General features: G+C 42.9%; 1 protein-coding gene across 4 annotated transcripts in view; it reads right to left on the reverse strand.

Moving 5' to 3' along the window:
- Positions 1-6,410, reverse strand: part of Frem2 (FRAS1 related extracellular matrix 2) — a 168,272-nt gene extending 161,862 nt beyond the window's left edge. For all 4 annotated transcript variants that reach the window (XR_011367901.1, XR_011367902.1, XR_011367900.1 and 1 more), the window contains exon 1: positions 1,142-6,410. Coding sequence is in view for 1 of the 4 variants with exons in the window: in XM_070002916.1 (XP_069859017.1) it covers positions 1,142-6,311 (5,170 nt within the window). In the remaining 3 variants the exon portion in view is untranslated. The remainder of the gene's footprint in view (positions 1-1,141) is intronic.
- Between the last annotated feature and the right edge of the window lie 15,533 nt (positions 6,411-21,943).

Below are 21,943 nucleotides of genomic sequence, written 5' to 3' on the forward strand. Positions count from 1 at the left end.
AATGCAGGTATGAGAGGAAACCAATGTCTGATATTGTGTTTCCAACAGGAGAGAGAGACAGAAGGGCACAAATGATAAAGTAATTTCCACCATCTACTATTATCTTGCTTACTTTTCTTTGGAGTCTTAATAGAATAGTGAAATAGCTGTATGGTTTGGAGGTGATCATTAACCTTTATATACCTCATTCATTGTTACTCCCCCTTTTTGTGTGTCTGTCATAGTAGCTTACAATGCTATATAACTTTTACAACTCTAGACAGGTGTTTATCTCTTAGGTTTTCAGACAGGTATTTGTCTGAATATAAATATATCGCAAAATATAAATATAAAATATAAACATAATATAAAAATCTTAGAGACAATACATACATAGTTTTTCTTCCCATTACAAAGTTCCTAATAACTGCAACAATGTGGACACAAATGTTCTTAAAAATAATGAAAATAACATAAATTTAAATGTGAATGAAAGCAATTAACCAATAGCACACTTTTCTTTAATGTACTCAAATACTTCATGAAGGACATGCAGTATATGAAACATAACAGCTCAGAAGACAGGTGTGGAAAATGTAGCAGAGTGGAATTCTGCTTTGATTTTTTTAATTCACCAAAGTCTTGCTCCTGCTTTAACAGTACACCTTGCCACTATCAAAATACATTGATATCTGGGCACTGGTGGCTCATGACTGTAATTCTAGTTACTCAGGAGGCTGGGATCTGAGGATCACTAGTTGAAGCCAGCCTGCTTAGGAAAGTCCATGAGACTCTCATTTCAAATCAATCAGAAAAAAAGCTAAAAGTGGAGCTGTGGCTCAAGTGATAGACCTCCAGCCTTAAGCAGAAAAGCAAGAGAGAATGTGAGGCCATGAATTCAAACATAGTTCCAGCAAACAACAACAACAACAAAAAAGACCCCCCCAATCCATTACAGTCACTCTGATAGAAGTTACTGTAAGGAGATATAAACCAAAATGGAGCGATTTCCCCAGGAAAGTGAATCTACTGTCTCCTTCTCTTTCTCCCTTCCTTTGAACTCTGCTTTTATTGCTCTACATATAAAGCTTTCAAGGACAGGCATTTATTCAAGAAGTAAGACCTAGAACATTGTTTGGTTTTAAAGAAAAGTCAAACATACCTTGGGTAAAATGGGTGATGCTGTGGTTGCCTTTGCCCAGGTTGAGGAGGTATCCATGTTGAGGGGCCTTGGTCACAATAAATCTAAGAGAAAAGTGTAGACTGTCTCTGTCCTCCACTTTCAATATTTTGTTTGTGATCATGAACCCCAAGTGGCCAGTGGTCAGGATGCGAAGCATAGAGGCCCCTTTATTGACTGTAATTTGGGGGATGTTATTGTCAACAGCTAAGATCTGAATCTTCATCATTTGGGGTCTCCTTGTTTCAAATACTGTATCAGGAAAAACATAGAAGTCTGTATGAGTACCATCAGTCACGGTGAAAGAGAAGCTATCTTCACTTGACTCTGTGCCATCATGTTTGTAGCTGATTAAGTTCTCGTTCAAGTCTTGCTTGGTAAACACCATGACAGGTTTGGTATGGTTGAAGAGGAGATGACCATGAACAGGGATCTGGGTGATGGTGAATTTTAAGAGTTGGTCTGGAGTATCTCTGTCTTCCACAGTGAGCTCAAAGGGAGTAATCAGCTTGCTCTCACTTTCAGTGACCACCAAGCTATGGATGGTGACCACTGGCTTTTTGTTGTCCACATCACTGATGGAGATACGGAATGTGCGAAAGACAGGGTTACGCCCATCGGTGACTTGAAACTCAAAGCTGTCCATCTTCACCTCGTCCTCAGCTGTGTGGATGTAGTAGATTTTGTTACCAGCTAGTTGGAGCTGAGTGAAAGATGTGATGGAGACTCCAAGTTGGTCTGTGCATTCTAGGTGGCCTCTCATGGGAGCCCGGGTGATGGTAAAGACCAAGTTTTCATCAGGACTGTTCAGGTCACTGGTGCTGAGGAGGTCTGTTGTGAGAGTGACCTTGCCACCTTCCTTTAAGGAGACTCCCTTGCTGACCACGTCAGGAAAGACCATGTCAACACTCCCAATGGAGATATAAAAGTAACGATCTATGAGGGCATTTATTCCATCAGTCACATCAAATTTAATTAGATCCCGAATGCCTTCCTGCCCAACGTGGACGTATTGGATGACATTTCTGTCCACTTCATCCTGGGTAAAATTCATGCCCAGTGTGATATTTTCAAAGACACCTGTAGGTTTTTGTCGCTGGAGAAAGCCATGTCCTGGCCCATAACGGATAATATAAACCAAGGATTTGTCTTCAGAGTCCAAATCAGTGGCCATTAGTATTTTGTTGTTGATCGTTTTGGTTTCCCCAATTTCTATCTCCAATCCATTATTGATGGTCATTCTGGGGGTCTCGTCGTCCACAGGAATAACCATGATGAGGACCACCTTTTCCACAGAATACTTGCCATCTGTGAGTTTAATCACAAAACTGTCTTCCTGGGTTTCTGAGTCATCATGCTCGTAGATAATGCTGGAACTTTCTATGATTTGGTCCAGGGTGAAGCTTTCCACCAAGACAGTGCCATTTATCAGCTGGCTCATGATATGACCATGAGCAGGAAACTGAGTGATGACAAAAGTTAACTCATCAGAAGGGATGTCGGCATCAGCAGCATTGAGAATGGGGGTGTCGATCACCAGGCTCATGCCTTCCATCACCATAAATTCTCTCATAAACAGTTCTGGCTGTTCATCGTTGGTAGGAATGATGACAATGGGGAAAAACTGTCTCTCTGAGAAGTTAATGCCATCAGAGCAACGGAATACAAATCGATCTTCCACGGGCTCCACCCCTTGATGGACACTCTGGATATAGTTAATGTGACCCTGCCTCAGATCTTTCAGAGTGAAGGCACTGATGGCAATCCCTGCTCTTGATTTCTCAGAGCCTGGGGCTGGAGAAATGTTCTCCACATAACCTGAAGTTGGCTGAATCACTATGGTACATAAGAGGTCATCATTTGGGGAATCAATGTCTTCAGCACTGATGTGCATGGAGGTGATCACACCTTTATCACCTTCCAATACTATAAACTGTTCACCCACTGAAATTTCTGGGGCCTGGTTATCCACAGGCAGGATGGTCACCCACACAGTAACACCTTGGATAGTATTGCCACCAACTGTCCATTCTTGAGATGTATCTGGCAGACTCAGGTTAAAAGAGTCTGCTCTGGGCAACTGACCAATCTCACCACTGGTGTGGGTATAGACAACAGAGCCCTCCAAAATGTCCTTTTGATTAAAGTGCTCTGCTGGAGCTCCATTCACCAGGATTTCCCCATACAAGGGTGGGTCTTCTAAGAGGAAAGTTAACATCAAATCATCTGTGTACTCATCAGTCCCCTTAATCACATTAGCCGTGACTTCAGTAGCCTCATTTTCTAAGACATCCAGATAAGATTCTATTTTCCCAGCAGGAAGGGTCAGCATGGGGGCCTCATGTTCTACGGGGCGAACATTCACTCTAAGCGTGATTGGCACCACATGGTGTCTGTCACTCACCTCCAAGGAGCAGCTATCAGACAAAGACTTGTCCCCGGAATGAAGGTAGGAAATCCGGCCTTGTTTGATGTCTTCCACATAGAAGATCTCTCCTACATGCAGTGTCTGCCCAGACACTCGCATGTGGCCATGTTTGGGTTCCTCTGTGAGAGTGAAAGAGATGTGGTCCACATCGGTATCAACATCCTTCACGTGCAACTCAGTCTCGGCCAGGACGTGGAGGCCCTTCTCCTGAATAGTGAAGCCGGTGTTTAGGATCTCAGGTGGCTGGTTGTCCACGGGCTGCAAGTAAAGGGTGAAGGTGCCAGGAGCCACATTTCCAGCTCGGTCTTCCACCTGGAATTGGAACTGGGCCACTCGAGCAGCCACTCCCAGCTCTTGACCTGGAGGTCTGTAAGCAATTTTATGGTGGTTGACCTGTGCCTGCGTAAAATGGGTTACCACGACTGAGGGGTTATCAGTCAGGACCAAAGTACCCAGAGGAGCAGGTGCATGGTTTTCATCTGTGTCCACGGGGGGCTGGGTCACAGTGTAACGAAGTTCTCGGTCATCTGTGTCCACATCAGTGTAGCGAAGCCACTTCTTCCTCAGGGGTGTGAGCTGAGATTCCTGCACCACCATCCGAAGGGGACAGCCGCTACCCAGCTCTGGAGGGAGCCGATCCACGGGATGGATGCGTATCATGAACTTTTGAAGTCCAGATTGATTCGGAGGGTCGTGGTTATCCTGGACTCGAAATGTGAACTGGTCCATCACTGATCCAGGACTGTGGGGCCCAGAGTGTCTGTAGAACAACCTCCCTTGGGTTATGTCCTGCTGCTGCCACTCTGTCACTCTTCGTTCATAAAATGCTCCCTGCTTCCTCCACGGGCCCCTGGTCAGCTCCTGCTCCTCCCCAGGAGAGTGACTCTGGCGAAGAAGAAGATGCCCCATGGTGGGAAAGGGAGACTCCAACACAAAACGAAGCAGTGAGTCATCTGAATCCATGTCCGTGGCACTCAGAGCAAGGGGTGGGATGGGCACCGTGTCCCCCTCTGCCAGTGTCAGCCCCGTGTTGGCATTGAGGACAGGTGGCTGGTCATCCACAGGCACTAAGGTGATGGGAAACAGGAACTGGACCTGGTGTCTGCCTCCTCCATCCACCATGCGGAGGACCAGGTTGTCACTCAGTGAGCCGTCTTTGTCATCATGCTGGTAGACCACCTGGCCAGCTGCCAGCTCTGCCACTGTGAAGGTCTTGGGAGCAGAGCTACCACTGGGAGCCCCCAGAATGAAGAGGTGACCATGCCGGAGTCCAGCCACCACCTCCAGCCGTACTGCTTCCAGATCATCCTCATCACTGATGACCAAGTTCTGCAGGCCACCACCGCCTGCAGGACCCGCGAGGGGCCGAGACTGACCCTCATAGAGAATAAGACCAGTGTTCCGGGTGACCACTGGGGCCAGCGTGTTCATGGGTTTCACCACTACCATGAAGGCAAAAGGATCAGAGGCTGCTCCCTCTGGATCCACCACTTCCAGTTCCAACTCGAAAAGACGCTCCTCATCCGAGTCTTCAGAAGGGGGCTGGTAGGCAATTTTCAGAAGGCGCAGGTCCCTCTGAGTGAAGGAAGAGAGGGGCAGGCTGCGGTCATCCGTGCTCACCAAATAGCCCTGCCCAGGCTGGAAGGGAGAGGTAAGGTTAAAGATCAGCAGGTCAGGCGGAGACTCAGCGTCTTCAGCCGCCAGCATGTCTGGAGTCAGGGCGGTGAGGACGAACTGGTCCACCTCCATCATCATCATGGCCACAAAACTGGGTTTGGGGGCGGTGTTCTCAGCTCCTCCTCGGATCCTCACCAGCACCTGGAAGTGCTCGCGTTTTAAAGCAGGACTTCCTACCGGAGCTCCCAGGGAACGCAGCTCCACCACCATGGGTACCCAGTCCCGGTTTGGCGAGTTGCTGGAAGCTGTGTGGCGGTAACGGACGCCTAACTCCTGAAACGCTCTGCAGTCCATCAACAGAGGCTCGGGGTCGCCTCCTCGGGTTCCTCCCGGGATCTGCGGGTAGTGGAGGAGTTCTCCATAGCGAGGCAGCGCACCCAAGCCCGGCCGGATGCCCACGCGACACTCCTCCTTCTCGGGCTGGTAGGCGAACTCCAAAGTGCGTGCATCCAGGGCGTTGCTGGTCCCCAATAGCTCTTCCACGACCAGGGGCAAGTTTCGAGTCACCACCTCCAGCTGGGTGAAGACCACTTCCACCTCCAGGGCTAGAGGTAGCACGATGGTCCCTCCGGGGGCGTCATAACGCAGCTGCAGCCGGACCCGGTCCCGGGATGGGCTGCGCGCGCCCAGGTGAGAATAACGCACCTCCCCGGGGCCGAAGTCGCACGGGAAGCGCTTGGGACTCAGGCGGCCGGGCCGCTGGGCCAGCGCGTCGTTGTCCAGCACGGTCACCCAGCAGCGGTCCCCAGGCTGCACCTGCAACACGAGATCGTGCAGCGGGTCCAGCCACACTTCCCGTCCGAAAGGTACCCGGAGTCCGCGATTCACTAACACGATGGCTTCCTCCGCCGGGACCCCAGCAGCCCCCGAGAGACCCGGGGACAGCAGGGCTGCGCCGCCGGGGGCCGCGGGCTGGGCGGAGAGGCTTCCCAGTGACAGGAGAAGCAGCGGCAGCCAGGGCGGCGCCGCAGGTGTCAGCCGAAAGCCCGTGGGGTCCGCGGCGCGGCGCGCGCGGGGGGCGATCGCGGGAGTCCCGGTGGCTGGCATGGTCCGAGTGTTCTTCGGGCTCGAACTGGTGGTGAGCCTGGAAGCGTGCACCAGCGGTCCCCCCACCCCGGGGTGGACGGCGGGCGACACCTCTGGGAAGCGTCCCGTCTTCCGCGCGCTGCCCGCAGCGTTCTCAACCCAGAAGGGTGAGTGGTGAGCGGCGCGCGCGCGGCGCGGTCCCGGGCTGGAGCCCCCGCTGGCTCCGCCACCCGCTGCACTCCTAACTTTCCGGGTCTCCCCCGTCCCTTCCCACCCCCGCCTCCGACCCCGGGCTTTGAGGGAAATCCCTCCTCCTCTCCCCCATTTACCCTAGTCCCCCCCCAGGAGGCCAATCGTTGCTCCCCGGAGGAGGCCCCGAGCCCAGGGTTGGGTAGCGACTCCTGTCAATCAGCTCTTAGGGGGACGAGGCGGGGAAACCGCGGGCAGAGGGGTCCGGGTGGGGGTTGGGGGACGGAGGCGCAACAGGTTGTCTGGGAAGTGAGTGAGCGAGAGAGCAGGGGCGCAGCCTGGAGCCCTTGCTTTGCAGGGCGCATGGCTCTGACCGGCTTCATCTGGGGGGAAAGTGGGGTCTCCCTCCCACCCCCGCGGTGAGGGATCCAGTTCTTCCTCGGCCTGCGATGCGGATCAACTCATTTCCCCCCTCTTCCTTCCCACCTCCCTTCTGCTATCAATGAAAAAAAAAAAAAAATCAAACTTGCAAACCCGAAGTGGAAAGTTAAAGACGGAGCAGCAGGAGTTTGCATCGAAACCCAAGGCAGTGTTAGAAGAAGAAACTCTGGGGCTTATTAAACAAACAAACACACAAAAGCGCAACTGAAATGAGAAGCTAGAGCAAGGTCTCCCCACCCAGAGCCCGCCCCACGTGGATTTCTCATAGATTACCTCGGACTGGTGAGGTTTTTGTTTTGTTTCACAAACTCCTTTGCAATCAACATTCACTGAGCAAAAAGGGAAACCAAACAGCAACACCAACAAACTTTCAGGTATTTGGAATGCGTGAGAAATGCACTCGCATCAGAATGGCTAGACTCGCACCGAAGAATAAGTTTTAGGGAATGTAGCCTCAGGCTGTTTCAGAGCCGGGGCTGAGCGGGAGAGCTGTCATTACAGACGATTAGACCAAGTACAAACTCAACCCACTTGTCAGCATCACGTTTCTTTGCTTGCCGAGAGAATTGATAAATACCCGGAGGGCGAACTAAAATAGTTGAGACCCCATTTCAGCCACCCCGGATTGAAGTCACAGCTTGAGCTCTTCCTGCCCCCTGGTGTCTGTCTGTTTTTCGTGGTGCAGATTCCTTTTTATAGGTTTTCTGCCCATCCCAATGACCTCCTTCACCCTAAACTCTCAAAATTTAAACTCAACTATTTTTAAAATTGGTTCTTCAAGCATTCTTGTGTTTTTTTTTTATGATCCAGGTATTTTTATCCACAGGCAATGTTGTTAAAAATTATTTTAATTGTAAAGGTGATGTACAGTTACAGTTACAGTTATTTACAGTTGCATAAGTGAGGTAATGGGTATATTTCTTTTTGAATAGTGTCACTTCCTCCCTTGTTTACTCCCAGTAATGCTTTTTCCCCTAATCATACAAATCTGTTTATTACACAGGAACAGAGATTTGAGATAATAGTTATTCTACTCTTTTCCTCTTCAAAAAGTACTTAGAATTTGAAAAAGAGACATCTGTAAGAATTGTGACTGCCCTCTGAAATTTCTGAATTAAAGATATGCAGGTGCTTGTTTGGGTAAATTCAGGAAGACATGCCATGCCTGTCTTTTTAACCTTCTGGGGCTAACTGGAGATCCCTAGGTGAGGATTTTGATCCCTGGCTGACACATGCAGCTTTTTCCAGGCCACAGAACAACTCTGAGCACAAGCATCTCTGAGAGACAGCAGGTTCAGTTCCACAAAGCCACTGAGCAGTTGATCTCTGAGAGTTAGAGATGGAAATTTCAGAAACTTTTTAAAAAGAAGGAAGATAATAATGCAAACAAAAAACATCTAATTGAATCACAAAACCTTATTCAGTGCGTGTGATCTTTGGAGAAGTGTGTGTGGTGTGTGTGTGTGTGTGTGTGTGTGTGTGTGTGTGTGTCTGAGAGAGAGAGAGAGAGAGAGAGAGAGAGAGAGAGAGAGAGAGAGAGAGAGAGAGAGAGAGAGAGAGAGAGAGAGAGAGAGAGAGAGAGAGAGAGCGCAAGGCAGCATGCCAGTGCTGGAGTTTGAACTAGCAATATTCCTGAGCTTTTTTTTTTTTTTTCTTTTTTCTTTTCTTTTTTGTCAGTTGTGTGGTTTGAACTTAGAGCCTGGGTGCTGCACTTCAGCTTTCTCTGTTAAGGCCAGTGTTCTACCACTTTGAGCTACAGCTCTACTTCTGGTTTTCTGCTGGTTAATTGGAAATAAGAGTCTCACAAACTTTCCTGCATGGGTTGGCTTTGAACTGTGCTCCTCAGATATCAGCCTCCTGACTAGGTAGAATTGGGCTCTAGCTACCTGCTCCTGACTCCCTAAGTTTTTTGAGCTCAAAGCTGGAACTCTTTCTATCACTTTAACTCTCTACTTACTGCTTTCTGGTGGTTAATTAGAGATTCACAGACTTTCCTGCCAGGGTTGGCTTTTAGTGGAAATCCTCATGTCTCCACTTTCTTAGTAGCTAGCTAGTACTATAGACATCGCTCCCAATCTTTGGGGGGCTTTGAATTTGCACTTACAATTAAAAACTAGACTTCACAATGTATTGCAAAATACACAGTCAAGCACACAAACAGGTTGTGACCATTACTTTAAAAATCACCTAAGAAAAATCCCCATCTCACTCTATGCCAATTTCCAGTTCTCTTTTTCATTAGTATTTGATAATTTGTGATAATGATTTATTTCATGCAAGATTCAAATGCCAGATACAAAGATGTCCTATTTCCTGTACACAAATATAATGATGCCAAATGGAATAGAAAATCAGTTTCAGGGCATGGCTCTTTCTAGATCATATTTCAGATGCTGATTGTATGTTTTTATTGAAAAATGTCAACTGAAAGCCAAGTAGTCCTATAGGCATTGTGAGCTGAGCGTGGGTGAGTTCTGAGCGGAATCACGACTGACTGACCCCTGAAGCTTCCCAGTGGCTCCAGGGTTTCCCTTTCTTCCTTTTAAAGTCCAACTCTGTTTGACTTGCCAGCAGTGATAAGATCAGCATTTAAAGTATGGTGGATGCCTGAAGGGCAGAGTTCAATATTTCGTTTCATGTTAAGAATACCAGCCCACCTTTATTTGTAAGTTGCCTTAGGAAATCAATAATCTTTCTAACTTTTACATTTAGCCTGCCTTGATTAACGTGATGGAATGATTCTTAAGATTTTTTTTCTCATAAGTATTGTAGTTTATATTACAACTAGATGGCAATGAATATAATGATCTATTTAAATACCATTTATATTGATGATTTTGTTCATTTAGTGAAACATTGCATTTTCATCTGAGATCCACTATTATTGATCCACTATTATTGATGATGATCTTTCTGAACAATAAGTTAGTCCAGTGCTAAACTGTCTCTGTGCTTAAAATTAGCAAGAAAATACTAATATTCACAGCAAGTTCAATATACTAAGAGATAAAATAACTCAATAAATGTGTGATTCTTTTTAAATCTAAGCCCGACTCTTCACTTCTTATTTTCCTAATCCCTTTAATACTTTCTGTATGTACTCCTGACAAAATATTCCTTAAAATAAACTCTCTCCTTCCCTCTTTCTTTCTCTCTCTCACCATATGTGTGTGTGTGTATGTATAATATATGTGTGTGTGTGTACTACAATTTAGAAATCACAACTAAGTGGCTCCTGAAAACAATTTAAAGTTATTGGTTATTGAGACTTGAATACTTTCTGCTCTAAAGTTAAGTATCAGAGAACCTTTTTCCTAAAGTAAAAGAGGAACTTGTATGCATTTAAGATTCAGGCAAGAATCAGGTCTAGGACTCTGAAGTTAGACCTAGATCAGCTGGATTATGGATCTGGCCTGAATTCATGTAGGAATTTCACACAGATATTTTTTGTTTGTTTATAATTTTTAATTAGATTACGAAGTTCTCAAAGCTATATGTGGTAAAAATATCTTACGGGTTTCATATATAGTTTTTTGCACCTTTATGCTCCTTTATTAGATGATGAAACTCTAAAGTGAGACTTTCTCACAAGAACTTCCTGAACAGTTATGCCTCAGCATCCACAGGGATGAGTTCCAGGATCCTCTCAAACATCAAAGTCTGTGGATGCTTACCCTTATATAAAATAGGATAGTATATGTGCATGTAACTATGCACACCCCCATGCCGTTTATACTTAAGACATCTCTAAATGTCTTATGCAAGTAGTTGTTATGCTATATTACATAGGGAATAAATACAGGAAGCATGTTATGATTTGCTTACATATCTTTTGTATTGATGATTATCAATAATGTAGTGAAACATGGATTTGAAGATGTGAAAGGCCAGCTGTTCCTGTAGACAAATGGTTAAAGCTTGGTGCCAAATATTGTTACTAGTTCTCAACAGAATTATAATCTTTGAGCTTCAAATGCATGGCTTTCTGATCAGCACAAAATTTGCAGATTTCAGTGCAGTCACAGGGAAGAGCAAAGAACTCTGGGATGATTCCTGAGCAGCACTTCAGCCTTGGCTCTGATGTCAATTGTATGAATTGTAATAGCCTCTATGCTTCCAACTATGGATGCCTCAAATGCAAAATGAAGGACGCATCTATGTGGATGAGTTCCTTTGTGGTGCTAACATGCAAGTGCCCTAATTTATAGATGAGCTCTGATTTTGCTGCCCCATTGCCTGTGACGCCTCGTTCTTGCCAGAAAGACTGACTTGATTAATGATATTTAAAAAAATTATATCACTGTTACAAAATCAGAAAACTGAGACTTCAGACCTCATGCTCCTTGTTCATGGGATCACTGCTTTCCAGGATCTGTGGAATGACATTTTTATTTGTTGATATGGGGAGCTAACATACATCTCATATGAATTAATGTTTTTAGATAAAAAGAAAATTGAGATAAAAATCCAGCAATATAAAATGATACCATCTTGAGGATAGATAAGATTTCAAGGTAAATTTATTGTTAAGTGGTACACATTGTTTATAAGGACCTATACCTTCCAAAGTTATGTTCGGTTAGGAGATTAGTTTGCATAAGAAGAAAGAACATGGGACTAGAAGCTGACTTTCACAACTTGAGGCTCAAGGCAAGTCAGTATACCTATCTTTAAAAATGTGATTAGGAGGGTTGGGAAGGTGGTTCAGTGGTAGAGCACTTGCCTTGCATGCTCGAGGCCCTGGGTTCGATTCCTCAGCACCACATAAGAAAAAGCCGGTGCTGTGGCTCAAGTGGTAGAGTGCTAGCCTTGAGCTGAAGAGCTGAGGGACAGCACCCAGGCCCAGAGTTCAGGCCCCACGACTGTACCCCCCCCCTCCAAAAATGTGATTAGGACAAAGTAACATGTATATAAATAAAATTATGTCTGTGTGTATATAGTATAAGCAAGTGAGAAATGTAGAAAAATATTTTTTTCAGTCACTTGTCTTTCTCAATTGAGCATATATATGAATATTTTCTAAGTGCACATATAAACTTTGTATATGCAAATATTTCCTAATTAAAGATGAAGAACTCAGTTTCTCTTTGTTTCTATTTATTCTCTGGACTTACCATCCTATGGATGAAAGATTGAAATATCTGCCTATGATTATAATAAATGATAATGCACCTACTGTGTCTTGATTGTTCTATTAGTTTTCCTCTTTTACCTGTCTAGTCTTTCTAATTTCTTCATCTTTGATTAAAGTCTTTCTTAATTTTTCTATTCCATAGAAAAATAACTTCCTTCAACAATATCTCCGAGTCTTCCTAGCACATAAGCATAATTGCTTCTTCAGTGTTCTCATCAAAATAATTATGGACCTTATAGAAGGTGATGCTCATCTCATATCTTAACCACAACTGAACCCATTTTGTGTAATCTGTCATCAAGCTGGGAGAATCTCTCTACAGTGCCTTCCACAACTGTGTTGTCTTCTCAGGCCTGTTCATCAATGTCCTTGCTCAGTTCGTCGTTACTTTCCATCAAGGTTTCTTCAAATGCCTGTTTTATTGCTGTTACATATATCCCCATTATACAGAGCTGTAAATAAAGCAAAAGTCCATCATTTATTGTGGCATTTTGCAGAATTGTTTCTGGTTTTTCATTGCTTATCAAATTAAGAAATCTCTCTTTACCTTTAGATTGTACATTTTTTTAAAAAAATTATAATTTTACATAAGATTATATTTTTGTACATCATGATTCATGTAGTAATTGCACATATTTATAGAGCACAGAGTGGCATTTCAATACATGCATATCATGGGTAATGATTGGTCCATGGTGATTAAGATATTCATCTACTCTAACACCTATCATTTCTTGGTGCTAGAACATTTAAATCCTCTTTTCTTGGCATTTTGAAATTGTTCTCAATCATCATTGTGTTTTCCCACTGTGCTACAGAGTTTTAGAAATTCTTCCTCCCAACCTGCTGTTTGTGAAAGTCTGTTGTCTTTCATATGTTCAGAAAATGAAGTAAGAAAGTAAAGACCCGGGTGAGGGGTGAAGAGAGAGTGCTGATTGACTCCAATATCTGTGAGTGCATCCCACACTGCACAGTATACCTTTAGGGATGATTTTGGATACTTCATTTTCTGTGGAATCTCTGCTTATCACGCAATACAAGGGAGCTATGCATCTTTTACTCTTCCCTCTCCTCCTGTTCCTCTGCTGTTTTCCTCTTATGATACAAGTCTTAATGATCCTTTCTGTTTATATTCATAAGTGTTATGTTCCCTTTAATATTTTGAAATCTCTTGAATCTACAGCTTGCATCTGATTCTTTTTTCTACATAAAAGATAATGTTCACTAAACTACACTGTCCACATTTTATTCTGTCTCAAACATTTTAATATTTTTGCTCAAGGCTGGAACTCTACCACATGAGCCACATTTTCCATTTCCACACAAATGTGTTACTCAGTTTTAGTGGCAGCAATCAACAGAAACTGACTTTGCTGAATTAAGCAGAAAGGAAATGTGAAGATATTGGGTCACTCCCATAATTTCTAAGGGACCAAAGTAGGTTGGTATTGCAATCACTGGTCAGGTACCACACCTTGCAGGTGACCTTCAAGTATGGCCAATATTTGGTAAGAGTCAGCCTTCTAGAAGCTACTGCCACTGCTGCTTGTGGGCCTTGGATGTTGCTACAGCCAGTAATGAAATGAACTATTCTGTCTCAGTTAATTTGAGTAAGCTCAGGAACTAGGCCCATGTCCAGCTCCCAATGGCACAGGGAAATGAATGTTGGGTTTTTCTGGGCTCCTGTTGGTGAATTTGCTTTTAAGACAGCCAAACACAGCCACCATTAATTACAGTAGGATAAGAGTCAATTGTACCATTTTATATATTTGAGAAAACTGAAACCTTGCAGAATCCAATAATTCTTCTAATTCACATAATTACTGAAAAAATTATAAGTAAATTAAATAACTAAAAGTTTAATTAAAGGAATTAACATTGAAGTCCTCTAATTAGAGATTGAGTATCCCTTTTTGAAATACTGAGGAACGGAAATATTTTTGAATTAGCATCTTTTTAAGATTTGTGAATATTCACATATGCATAATGAGATATATTGGTATCAGAATGTACATGTGAACACAACAATAATTTGTGTTTCATAGTCATCTTACACACACTGCCTGAAGGTAATTGTGAATTCATCTTTTTAGTGCACCTGTGCTTTGTGACCTGTCACATGATATCACTAGTGTGGAATTTTCTACTTGTGGGACTGTGTTAGCACTCAAAATTATTTGGATTTTGGAGCATTTCATATTCCATGTGTTTAGATAAGCACTGTCCAATGGAGACTACTTTCTTCCTAGTCTTTTCTTTCTTCTCTTATTTCCTGAATCATGCCTTTGAAAAAAATTTCAGGAACATTTGGTTAAGTCTTCTTCTTTTTCCTTTCTCATATAGGAAAGAGAGGGGCGTTTACTTTCCAACAAGATAGGTAGAAGGTATTAAAGGGCCCACACAATTATGAGCTGCGTAGATTAGGTAGAGGGAGGAGGGGTGAAGTGATGCCTAGTCCCCATGGCTGTGGGAACCTGAGCTGAGTCAGCCCTGAGCAGTCCCTCCTTGTGGCCTGAAGTTCAGCATGAAAGCCCTCCCTTCACATCCTCTCCATTAGTTCAATTTCCCCAAATATTTGGCTGGGCCTCTTGTTAAGATCTCTTTGAAGCCAATGATCCTGGAGTGTTAATATTCGCAGATTCTCCACCTGCAGGCTTTCAAACAAAGTCCAGGATGAAGTACAATTTAAACACTGTTTAAACAAGAGACCATCATTTAGCCGAACCCAGAAAAACTAAACAAGAACAAATAAGGATGGGAAATAGTTTCCTTACAAAGAGCTTTATTTTAAATTTTCTAAAACAACTCACAGGATTACTTTTGTAGGTGTCTTACATCAGCTCTATTTTCTGATTATTACTATAGACCTCCACTGAAGGTCTTACTGTGTTCTGAGATAAGGTGACATTTGAGAAAAGCCTCTAATAGAGTCTACCTCTCTTGTCTTACAGTACTGAGTCTATGAAGTAGGCTAAAAGAAAAATTAAGTTAGAGAGCTAATTTGAAAAGGAGACTAAAAAAATATACATGTCTTTCAAAGGGAAAAAAATCCTTATTTTAAAAGCTCTAAAACTGAATTATAAAGTTATAACATAAAAACCAATTATGTATTAAATTAATTCATTAATGATTAGTTAATTAATTTAGTGTGCCAGTCCTGGAGCTTCCACTCAGAGCCTGGGCACTGTCCCTGAGACATTGTTGTTCAAATTTAGTACTCTACCATTTCCAGCATGTTTTTTTTTTTTTCTTTCCTTTTTTAATGCTTAATTAGAGACAAGAGTCTCATGGAATTTCCTGCCTGGGAGGCTTCAAACCATGGCACGCAAATTAGCCTCCTGAGTAGCTAGGATTACAGGTATGAGCCCCTAGGCTCACATATTTATTTATGCATACATAGTTATGAATTGTTATATTACATATATTACAAACTATTGCTTAAGATGAATCAGCTCTTGAAATGATTTGTTGTTATTGTTATTTGATAGTTTATTATTTATTTATTTATTTATTTTTGGGTCCGGTCATGGGGCCTGAACTCTGGGCCTGGGTGCTGTCCCTCAGCTCTTCAGCTCAAGGCTAGCGCTCTACCACTTGAGCCACAGCGCCACTTCCGGCTTTTTTCTTTTTGCTTATGTGGTGCTAAGGAATCGAACCCAGGGTCTCAGGCATGCAAGGCAAGCGCTCTACCACTGAGCCACCTTCCCAGCCCAGTACTGGGTTTAAAGGAAACATTTTGGTTTGCTGAACAGCCACTCTACCAGGTAAGCCACTCCTCTGACCCTTTTTTGTTTTAGTTATGTTTTGTTTATCCAGACTAGCCTTGGACTGTAATCCTTCTACCTAAACCTTTCAGATATGATGAGTCTTACAGGCATATACCACCAGGTTCAGCTCATTTGTTGAGAAAGAAACTTATGAACTTTTTTTTTCCCAGGTTGGCTTTGAACTTCCATGCTCCTAATTTCTGTCTCCAGAGTAGCTGAGAATACAAGTGCCACAAACGCACATGAATTTGTGTGCCTGCACGCACACACCTTCCCTTAGAGAGAATGATTTCATGACCAGGTCAGGTAACATTTCACCAAATATTTTCTTTTCTTTTTTTTATGATCACTTAATCTTAGACCTGTTTCTAAGTAATTTTCCACTTTTCAGTCTAGACAGCTGCCTGCTTTGTTCACTTCGATGCCTCATCTAGGCTCATAAGCAAATGTCTTCCATAAGGCTTAATTACTGTTACATTTTGGAAGGAACCCAAACTACTGCCTCCCCATCTACACTGCTTTCCTATATAGAATAGTAATAATTGGCTACTGCTAGAATCTAATAGCAGCCATCTGGGTGGAAGTCAGGCTTGTTACAGAAAGGTGATAATTATTAGAAAGTCCATTTTTCTATAAAGTTGAAAACTTTGTTCTAGTGATTTCCATGTATTCTCTTCTAGCATGAAATGGATTCCATCTACTCTGTCTTCCACATGAGAGGTGATCAAGTATTTGAAGTCAGCAGACAATTCCACAACATGTTATCTTTCCACCAGACTAAATGTTGTTGTTTTTCCCAATTATTCCTGAGACCTGTGTGTCAGATTCTTTGCCATTTTGCTGTCTTTGTCTTGTGGTTTACTGCATGACTGAGCTAGAATTTGAACCAAGGAAGTATATAACTGTGCTTGATCCTTTCTTTCCTTTCCTTTCCTTTCCTTTCCTTTCCTTTCCTTTCCTTTCCTTTCCTTTCCTTTCCTTTCTTTTCCTTCCTTCCTTCCTTCCTTCCTTCCTTCCTTTCTTCCTTCCTTCCTTCCTTCCTTCCTCCCTCCCTTCCTCCCTTCCTCCCTTCCTCCCTTCCTCCCTTCCTTCCTTCCTTCGCTTTCTCGTACCAGTCCTAGGGCTTGAACTCAGGGCTTGAGCACTGTTCTGAGTTTTTTCTCAAGGATGGAACTCTAACACTTGAGCTACAGCTCCACTTCTACTTTTTTTTTTGCTGTTCTGGCTAGCTCCGAACTGTTATCTTCAGATCTCAACCTCCTGATAAGAGGTTGAGCCACTAGTACCCAGCCTTTATATTTTTTCTGTTCTCTGTTATTTGTGGCTATAAGATATATTAAGGTAAAATATACTCCATTCTTGGAAGAGTAGAAAGGAATTAACTGGAAAGATCTCAACACTAACATTACAGATATACAAACAAAAGCAAAATTTAAAAAATGATAAAGGAAATCAGGAAAGCTAAGTTAGACAAGGTTTTACCTTTTTAAGGTAGAAAGCATTACCAGAGGCTGGGAAGGTGGCTCAGTGGTAGAGTGCTTGTGTTGCAGGCATGAGGCCCTGGGTTCGATTCCTCAGCACCACATAAACAGAAAAAAAGCCGGAAGTGGTGCTGTGGCTCAGGTGGCAGAGAACTAGCTGAGGGACAGCGCCCAGGCCCAGAGTTCAGGCCCCCTTACCGACCAAAAAAAAAAAAAAAAGGCATTACCAGACTTGATGAAAGAGACTAGTTCATTGTTAGTATTTTGGTTAGTTTCCAATGGGAGGGAGATTAGTTTTATTCCTTTGAAATAGTTACTTCAATTTCAAGAATTTATCCTAAGCCCTTATTTGCAATAACTAGTATATGTCTGAGTCAAGCAGAAAAGGTCAGATAAGTTGATGTTAGGGAAATGAACCCTAAGATGTGTATTCAAATGATTTTTCTTCTTTCATGCGATTGTTTCTAACACATTTATAAGATTATTTCTTTGTTGCTTTGTATGTCCCTCCCCCATGGTATAACCCCTGCTTTCACTGTATTTGATGTTGGCATAATTTGTGGAGGGAAAGGGAAAAAACAAATCGTTTAAATAGGGATACAGGTGGACCCATTGCAACAATGAGATGTACAAGAAGATATGTCGACAACGAACTTTACAACTTTGGTGGGGGGGAAGGGAAGGATTGGGGGGGCTGGAGGGAGGATGGGAAGGGGAAACAAGGAGGAGGCTACAATGCTTGATAAGAAATGTACTCATTATCTTGCCCATGTAATTGTAACCCCTCTGTACAGTATTTTCACAATTAAAAAAAAAGAATTGAAGAAAAACAAAAAGAAAAAAAAAGAAAAAAAGAATTTATCCTAGGAACACACACACACACACACACACACACACACACACACACACACACACACACACACACACACATTTGCTAAAGTTAAAATGCAGGCATACCTCCTTTAAACAACTAATTTAGAGCTTCACAAAACAAATATTAGCTGGGCACCAGTGGCTCACACCTGTAATCCTAGCTACTCAGGAGGCTGAGATCTGAGGATCGAGGTTCAAAGCCTGCCCAGGCAGGAAAGTCCATGAGACTCTTATCTCCAATAACCCACCAGAAAACCAGAAGTGGTGCTGTGGCTCAAGTGGTAGAGCACTAGCCTTAAGCTGAACAGCTGAGTGACAGTGCCCAGGCCCAGAGTTCAAGCCCCATGACCAACAAAAACCAAAAACAAACAAAAAACAAAAAAGGAAAAAAAGAAAACAAGAAATCTGGAACATGTGTAAGGTCAAGGGGAGGAAGGACAGACAAATTAAGACAGGAAGAGTACACAAATACAGTCACAATATTCAATGTATATATGTGAAAATGCAACCAGGTAACTTGAGAGGATGGGTGGGGTTGGGAGAAATAGGGGAGAATGATGAAAGGGGTGATATTGACCAGGATGCATTGTATTCACAAACTGACATGTTTATTTGAAACCCCTCTGTACAATAGTGGAGGTTAATCAAAATTTTTAAAAGAATATACACTAGGAGATAATCCAAGTGGATGTACATGCTATGTAAAAACAAAGATTTGTGACAATGATACTGATGAAAGAAATTCACAGAGAAACCCTGTCTAAAAGAAAATGGAAGAAAAGTAAAATTCACTGTACACATAATTTGATACTTTGTGTGACTATTAGTGATAATAAAAGGTAAATTTAAAAAGATAATTGAATCACCTCTGTATAACTGATGTAAACTAATAAAAGTAAGGAGTAAAGATATTTAGTCACACCTTAATAGCACTGGTTATACTAAAAACAGCAATTTCAATATACTTTATTGGTAATCCAGAGTTAGGTACATTGTTGCCAGAAATGAGGTGTTTCCTTATCCATTGTAAATAATCATGTAGGTTGTATCTACCATTTTTCTAAGAATTTGCAATATTAAGAGAGTGAATAACTTATGATTTACGGTACACAGTAAAATATAGTTGGTATTGCTTTAAACTCATGTTGCTATTTGTATATGTTTACTCTTTAAGTGTATTTATGTGTGAACAAAAGGCTATTCCATTCTTGAAACATGGACAGGAACCATGATTAGACCAGTCAGCGATTTCTATGAGCCAATTGTCACATCTTTTTGCTTTGGAAGTGACTTGCTCAGAAGCTGTAGAATGCTATATTCATGGATAAAGCACTTGAAAAACCACAGATGCTTTTTTTGGTAAGAAAAATTTCATTGAGGGAAGGTTCATATGTTCCAGCTTACCAAGGAGGCTGCCCATGACTGTGAGCACGGTATCAAGTGGGACCAACTGCTCAGCCTCTCTCGCTACATCTGGCAAGCACGGTCAGCCAGAAGAGCCAGGACCCTGTGTGGCCCAAACAGGTGACCAAGGAGGCTTGCTCTGTCTACAACCATTCAGAGTCATGTACACCTATGAATGAAAGATAACCACAACAGGTAGCCTGGCAGTCCCCGAAGAGCATGGTCCTGGCTTCAATGTTGGTGCTGAGCCTGCAGGTGGTAGCCATCTTCATAATATGCTTTGTCAAGGTTCAGGACAGGACTTACCAGACACTAATCTGACCCTCATGGGTCTAGATGCCATCCCAAATGACACTAAGGCTTCCCTGTTGGTTTCCTTTTGGGCACTGGGTTAGGATAAAGGTTGACCACCAATTACTGGCCCCTGTGGGCATCAGGCACAGAGCAGACCCAGCACTAATACCTGATATCCCCTCCAGTCCTAGGCCAGTCATTGACTCTCAGGACACTTCTCAACAACCTCATGACTCTTCTGTTGTCTCTTCTGGACATCCAGATTGGTACCTGGGGTCTGTGCTGCCTCTTCTTCCCAACCCAGCCTGGACAGGCAGCCCCCAAATAAACAGTCTGTGTCTACTCTTTGGTGTTATAACTGTCCACTGCTAGGAGATGCCTACTTATCATGCAAAACCATCGATCAACCAGGCCAGAGTCTTTTCTTCTTCTGTCACCTGGTTAGAACGAACACCCTGTCGGATTAGAAGAGTGAAAAAAATGGGTAGTGTTACACAAGTGGGGACTGGATGCCAAGGTCTCTTTTTCATGCAACTTGCTTGTATCTTCAGGACTGGCTCGTGCTCAGTCATGTAGATGCCTTGCCTATCTGCTAACAGACAACTGTTGTTGAGTTACACAACATTAAGTTCAAGGTGAGTGGCTAAAATTATACAGAAACTTGGTGGCCCAAGGCTAATCATCCAGACTCCACTGAGGCCCAAAAGCAAGGGGGAGCTTGTTCCTAGAAAAAAGTGTAGTGGTCTGCAAAGGACTCATAAGTGTCTTCAAATCCACTGTTGGGTCTGCCAAGTTCTCCAAACAGCACCCCTCTAAGCATCATTGAATCCATTGGACCATATGACATAGTGGCAGAGAAGCATGCACAGTAGCTGGACCTGTCCCAGAACCTTCTGAGTATCACTTGAAACTAGCAACTTTTCAGTTCATTCTTAGTGAGGAACCCTGTGTAACACCCAGGAATATTTTTCTCCACAATCCAAAGAAACTCACTTAGGAGTATGCTTCCTTTTTGATTGTTGGAGGGGCCAGATGAAATTTATCTTTTCATTTTAGAGGAACACTTGAACCTTCTTCTCTTTGCTGGACCCACAGAAATATCACAGAGATAGAAGGTCCTTGAGTTTTTGCCAGAATTATCTACAAACTGTACAACGCAAGTACCTTACCTGTAAGTCATTTGAAAAGTATTAAGATTTGAAAAAATGAGTTGGGTGTTGTACCCATGCCTATAATCTCAGCCATGTGGGAGGTGTTGTTAGGAGAATCAGGGTCTGAGGCCAACCTGGGCAACTGCTTAGATATCACCTGAAAAATAAAGTAAAAAATTTGGACATTGTAGCCAAAGTGGTAGAGTGCTTGCTTACCAACTTCAAGGCCTTGAGTTCAAATCCCATTACTAGCAAATGGAAGGAAATGGTTTGAAAGCTAAACCAGTGCTAGTCATTTAAGAGTTTTAAAAAAACTACTAATAAAATATTAGTATTAGGACAATTAGTATATTGGCAACTAGCTCTTTGTAGGGAGAATGAAAATACAGGTGCTAGGAAGTTATTGCAGTAAAACCAATAGGGTTGAATGAAAAAGATGATTAGCAGCAATAAGGAGAAAAAGGAAGAAGATGGGATGTTTGGAAGTAAAAAGGTGCTCATTGCAAACAGTTCTGATAAATAATGGTTTAGTTCTCTCTTCGTGCAAAGAAATGCTCAAAATGGACAGAGGCTTAGTCGATGAAGAAGAATCAGAGACAGTTTCATCAAGTTGAATTAGATGGGTGGAAGAACTTATTTCACACAGCAATGGAATTATGAGGGCTAAAGTATATAGGAGTTGAGGGCAGAGACCTGGAACTCAAGATGAGCTCAGAGGAGACTTTTGCCCCATTTTCCAGACACACCCACATCTACCCTACTGCCATCAAAGGAAGGCAGGCTATAATTTTAACCCACAGCTGTTAAGTTGCTTTCATCTTTTCTTGGTCAGTCTAAAACTATTATGCTCAAAGATATTCATGTTGGGATTTTTGAGAATTGCAGTAATGTCTCAGACTCTAATAAGTGCTTTTCTTCT

Source organism: Dipodomys merriami, unplaced genomic scaffold (genome assembly GCF_024711535.1).
Source record: "Dipodomys merriami isolate MVZ:Mamm:240054 unplaced genomic scaffold, mDipMer1.0.p SCAF_6, whole genome shotgun sequence".
Lineage (NCBI taxonomy): Eukaryota > Metazoa > Chordata > Mammalia > Rodentia > Heteromyidae > Dipodomys > Dipodomys merriami.